This window comes from Nothoprocta perdicaria, unplaced genomic scaffold (assembly GCF_003342845.1).
Source record: "Nothoprocta perdicaria isolate Ctin4 unplaced genomic scaffold, notPer1 scaffold_450, whole genome shotgun sequence".
Taxonomy (NCBI): domain Eukaryota; kingdom Metazoa; phylum Chordata; class Aves; order Tinamiformes; family Tinamidae; genus Nothoprocta; species Nothoprocta perdicaria.
Genome location: NW_020455700.1, coordinates 131951 through 137330, shown reverse-complemented (window position 1 = coordinate 137330; position 5380 = coordinate 131951). Strand labels below are relative to the sequence as shown.

Here is a 5380-nt window from a genome sequence, read left to right as displayed (position 1 = left end):
GCTGGGCGAGGGCGCCTTCGGCAAGGTCTTCCTCGCCGAGTGCGCCAACCTGCTGCCCGAGCGGCGCCCGCTGCTGGTGGCCGTGAAGGTGAGCGGCACCCCATGGGTGACGGGCACCCTCGGCGGCGCCCGTCCCGCCTCACCCTGCGCCCTCCGCGCGGCGCCAGGCGCTGAAGGAGGCCACGGAGAGCGCCCGCCGCGACTTCCAGCGCGAGGCGGAGCTGCTCACTGTGCTGCGGCACGAGCACGTCGTCCGCTTCTACGGCGTGTGCACCGACGGCGAGCCCCTGCTCATGGTCTTCGAGTACATGGAGCACGGCGACCTCAACCGCTTCCTCCGGTGGGTGCCGGGGGCGCCGCGGGGCCCTCCCCGCGCAGACAGCCGCGCTCCGCGCTCGCTGCTAATGCAGCCCTCCTTGCAATATTGATTAGATTAGCTGTCTGAGAGGCTTAAATAGAGAGAGATTGGCCATCAGCTGCAATAAGCAGAGGCTTCTCGATTGCCCCCCCAGGTATTGCTGCTAGACGGGGGGGCAGCGCTGGAGCGGCCCCGCGCTCAGCTCCGAGCCGGGGCTGTTATGATTATGGTGATGGGACTTGGCAGGAGTGGCCGTGCCGAGCGGAGCGCCCCGCKCGCGGCTGTCAGCAGCGCTCGGCATCAAAGGCCGCGGCGCCGCGAGCCCCGGCTGCCCTTCGCACCCGGCCTGCGGGCGCTGGTGCCGGCGCCCCGTGCGCACGTGCACACGCGTGCATGTATGTGCAAACACGTGCACAAAGGTGCAAACACATGCTCGCACATGCAAACGTGTGCAAACACGTCCAAACACATGCATCCCCCGTGCAAATGCATGCACATATGTGCAGACGTGTACCCACACCTGCAAACACGTGCATACACGTGCACACCTGTGCAAATGCAGGCACACATGTGCAAACACATGCACACACATGCATGCACGCCCTTCCCTTGCATGACACGTGCGCATACATGCAAACATGTGCAAATGCATGCATATATGTGCAAACGTGTACTCACACATGCAAACACGTGCAAATGTGTGCAAACAGGTGCACACTCATGCAAACACACGCATACATGTGCACACCTGTGCAAATGCAGGCACACTTGTGCAAACACGTGCACACACATGCAAATACGTGCACAAATGTGCAAACACATGCACACACGCATGTATGCATGCCCTTCCTTGCACGACATGTGCTCACACATGTAAATACATGCATGCACACATGTGCAAACACTTGCACACCTATGCAAGCATGTGCAAATGCATGCAAACATGTCCACACACATGCAAACACGTGCGTATATGTGCACACCTGTGCAAATGCATGCACATATGTGYAAACACATGCACACACACATGCATGCATGCCATTTCCTTGCACAAGTGCATACACGTGCAAATGCATGCATGCATGTGCACATGCATGCAAACACATGCACAAATGTGCACGCACACCCTGCTCTTGCACACACCCCTGCAGCGTGCACATCTGTGCACATCTGTGCAGGGCTCTGTCCCCCCCGCTCCCCCGCGGCCCCGCTCCGAGCAGCCTCTCTTGCCCCCCACTCCGGCAGCTCCCACGGCCCCGACGCCAAAATCCTGGACGCCGGGCAGGGCCAGCCTTACGGGCCGCTCACGCTGCGCCACATGCTGCACATCGCCACGCAGGTGGCCTCGGGCATGGTCTACCTGGCCTCCCTGCACTTCGTGCACCGCGACCTGGCCACGCGCAACTGCCTCGTGGGCCGGGAGCTCGTGGTGAAGATCGGCGACTTCGGCATGTCCCGCGACATCTACAGCACCGACTACTACCGGGTGAGCGGTCCCGGCGGGGTCCTTGTGTCCCCTTGTGTGTCCCCAAGCTGTGCTGGGAACCGCGCTCCCCTTTTGCCTCCCATCYGCTGCCCCCTGTTTTTAACGCATGGGATGGGATATTTAATGGGTTGAATGGGGCGGCGCGGAGTGTTTTGTGCTTGGAATGGGGGATAAGGGGTGCAAGTGGAGCCCCGCCATTCCCGGCTCTCCGAGCGCCCTTTTCCCGGGCAGGTGGGCGGGCGGACCATGCTGCCCATCCGCTGGATGCCCCCGGAGAGCATCCTGTACCGCAAGTTCACGGCCGAGAGCGATATCTGGAGCTTCGGCGTGGTGCTCTGGGAGATCTTCACCTACGGCAAGCAGCCCTGGTACCAGCTCTCCAACACCGAGGTGACGCGGCCGGCGCGGCGGGYGCTGCCGGGGCGGGCACACGCGCGYGCGGAGCCGGGATCCGGCACCGAGCGGGGCGCCGGCCTCCTCTTCCTCGCTCGGGGAAGGAGGATGGGGGCAGTGCGAGGACAGCGCGGGGTGCGGAGGCGGGATGCGGGACTCCCGGGTGCCGCCGTGGCCCGCAGCRCCGCGTCGCCCTCGCCCCCGCAGGCCATCGAGTGCATCACGCAGGGCCGGGAGCTGGAGCGCCCGCGCGCCTGCCCCGCCGAGGTCTACGGCATCATGCGGAGCTGCTGGCAGCGGGAGCCGCAGCAGCGCCGCAGCATCGGCGAGATCCACGGGCGCCTGCAGGCGCTGCTCAAGGCGCCCCCCGTCTACCTGGACATCCTGGGCTGAGCCGCCCCCCGCGCTCCCCCTTCCTGCACCCGGAGGACACGGGATCCCGTGCGCCCGCCCTGCCGGAGCCCCCCGTCCCATCCCCATGGAGCCGGGCACCCCAGCGCCTTGCACTGGAGCCGGGCGCTCCCGCTTCCCAGGCGCTTCCAGGGGTTGGGATGCGGGGGGAATGCGCCGGGGGGGGCGGCTGCGGCAGGACCGGGCGCCTCGCGGCCTCACTGCTCCCCGCGTCCCGAGCCCGGCCGCCCCGCGCGCTGCAGCGGAGCCGCTCCGCAATAAAAGCACTTGCTGCCCGCGCCGCCTCTGGAGCCGGGATGCTCCCGACGGGAAGGGGGAGGCAAAGCCACCCGGCGCTGGGGTGAGGGGAGACAGCCCGAGCGCCCCACAGCCTTTTAGGGGGCACCCAAGGGTGCTCGCGCTGTCACCCAGAGAAGGGAAAAGGCGCCGTGCCCGGGGGGAGCCTGCCCTTCCCCGGACACTGTCAGCGCGTCCCAGGGGTTATCGGATGCCCTGCAGCGCCCACTTAATCATCCCGGCCGCCTCGGTAATGCTGGCGACCTGGATCTGCTCGTAATGGAGCTGGGCTGATTTCATCTGCGTAATGAGGCAGCGCTGGCCGGGCCCTGGCGGCTCCTCGGCCACCGCCGAGGGACACGGGGACATGGGGAGCCGAGGGGTGCAGGGGACACGGAGCCAGAAAGTGGGGAGCCAAGGGTTCCGGGGACATCGAGCCGGCGTCTGGGGAGCTGAGGGTGCAGGGGACACCGAGCCAGGAACTTGGGAACCTAGGGGTGCAGGGGACATGGAGCCGGGAACTGGGGAGCCAAGGGTGCAGGGGACACCGAGCCAGGAATTGGGGAGCTGAGGGTGCAGGGGACATGGAGCCAGGAACTGGGGAGCCGAGGGTGCAGGGGACACTGAGCTGGGGTCTGGGGAACCGATAGGCACAAGGGACACCAAGCCAGGGCCCGGGGAGCTGAGGGGCTCCCCAGCCTGGGGAGGGGACAACGGTGGCCCCCAGGACACAGAGCGGGGAGCCAAGGGAGCTGGGGCTCCCCGCAGCCGTGTCCGTGCCCGGGGCTGCAGYGCGGGGGGCGCGGGGGGCTCGCGGTGCCGCTCGGCACGGCCGGGCCAGCGCCCCGCTTCCTCGGGCCCCCTCTAATTGCCGCCCGCGCTGATGGATGGGCTTTCCCCTCTTATCTAATTTGAGCAAGGAACAAGATTAGAACTTTGAGCTTTTCCAGCGCCGCGCTCTAAATGGCCTCTCCGGTCAATACCGCTCCCTGCGGCCGGGAAGCTGCGGCCGGGCCGCGGAGCGCGGTGGCCGCGGAGCCCCGGGGAGGTGGCCCGTGGAGCCAGCGCTTGCCCCGGGGCTGGAGGTGGCCACAGAGCCCCCCCTTCCCGCAGGGCTCGGGCACGGGGCACCCGTGACTTGGTTCCCTCGGCGGGGACGGCGCCGGCTCCCCGCGGGGACGGGAGCATCGAGCGGCTCCCTTGCCGCCCGCTTCCCGCCCGCGGTGCTCAGCCCCGATCGATTTTCCTCCCCACCCCGAAGTTGCTCCATTTCACCAGCTCCGGCGGGAGCCCTAATGGACTCTGGCAATGAGGTAATTAACGGCTCTGCTCCMTGGAAAAGTTGCCTGGGGCCGCGGAGGCACCAAGAGGGCCGGGCTGGGGAGAGGCCCCCCGCTAATGAGGGTTAACAAGGGTCTGATGGTCCCCCTGGCCTCCAAGGGTCTTTTTGGAGGCCAGGAGCATCCCCAGGGATGCCCTGCAAGCCAAGTGCATGGCCGGGATTTGGGATATTGCCCCAGACCAAGCGGGAATGGGTGGCTGCAGGAGCCAGAGCCCAACCGACCAGCCACAGCACCTTGGATTTTCCTTATTTTCCACTGCAAATCGCAACTCTTCTGTGGGGGACACCAGGGCAAACCCAGCATTGCACATCCTGGCAGGGGATGCACTGCTGAGACCCCGAGCAGCCCCCCTGCCCCATCCCACCCGCAGCCCGGGGGGTCTCCGTGGGGCTCCAAAGGCATCTCCGCAATAACAAGTGTCCCCGAGCAGTATTTCCCATTAGCTCTGGAGATGCCTTATCCATGTCTTCTCCGGCCTTATCCATGCGGGAGGCCGGAGGCAGCCCCAGGGAGGCCTCAGTGCCCGGCTCCGCACTGTGGGGCTCTGGGAAAAGCCCTTCCGAGGTGCCCGGGGCAGATCCCAGGCTGCGGGTGGGCTTGTCCCTAATGGAGCGTGGGGCGAGCGAGGGCTGCGGGCCACGCTAGGACGGGAAAATCGTTAYGAGTGATTAGAGCTATTAGCGTAACGAGGAGAGGCAATTAGCGGCGCCTCGCCAGCAGTTGAGGCCAGCTAATGTGCCCGCTCGCTGGGACCGTGGGGCAGCTGCGCACGGGCAGCGAGGGGGGCGTTGATCCGAACAGGGATCCCGGGTGCAGGGGCCGCTTATGGCTGGGATTCCCAGGATGGAGGCGGGATACGTGGCTGAGAATCCCTGGACGGGGAGTCAGCGTGGGGAGCAACACGTGCCAAGGATGCCAGGCTGGAGGGGCGACGTGTCTGCATGGATTCTGCCACGATGCCCGTCCAGGGATGTGGGCCTGGGGGGCAGGGATTGTGTCAAGGGATCGGGCACGGAGGGCGGGATCGGGCACGGAGGGCGGGATCGGGCACGGAGGATGGGATCGGGCATGGAGGACGGGATCGGGCACGGAGGATGGGATCGGGCACGGAGG

The 5380-nt window shown here is 66.3% G+C and overlaps 1 protein-coding gene across 1 annotated transcript in view; it reads left to right on the top strand.

Annotated features, from left to right (window-relative positions):
- NTRK1 (neurotrophic receptor tyrosine kinase 1) overlaps positions 1-2630 on the top strand; it is a gene marked incomplete at its 5' end in the record, with an annotated part of 6312 nt that extends 3682 nt beyond the window's left edge. Inside the window, 5 exons of the mRNA XM_026046622.1 lie at positions 3-88; positions 168-340; positions 1604-1844; positions 2076-2234; positions 2445-2630. Coding sequence (XP_025902407.1) covers positions 3-88; positions 168-340; positions 1604-1844; positions 2076-2234; positions 2445-2630 — 845 coding nt within the window. The remainder of the gene's footprint in view (positions 1-2; positions 89-167; positions 341-1603; positions 1845-2075; positions 2235-2444) is intronic.
- Positions 2631-5380: the final 2750 nt, after the last annotated feature.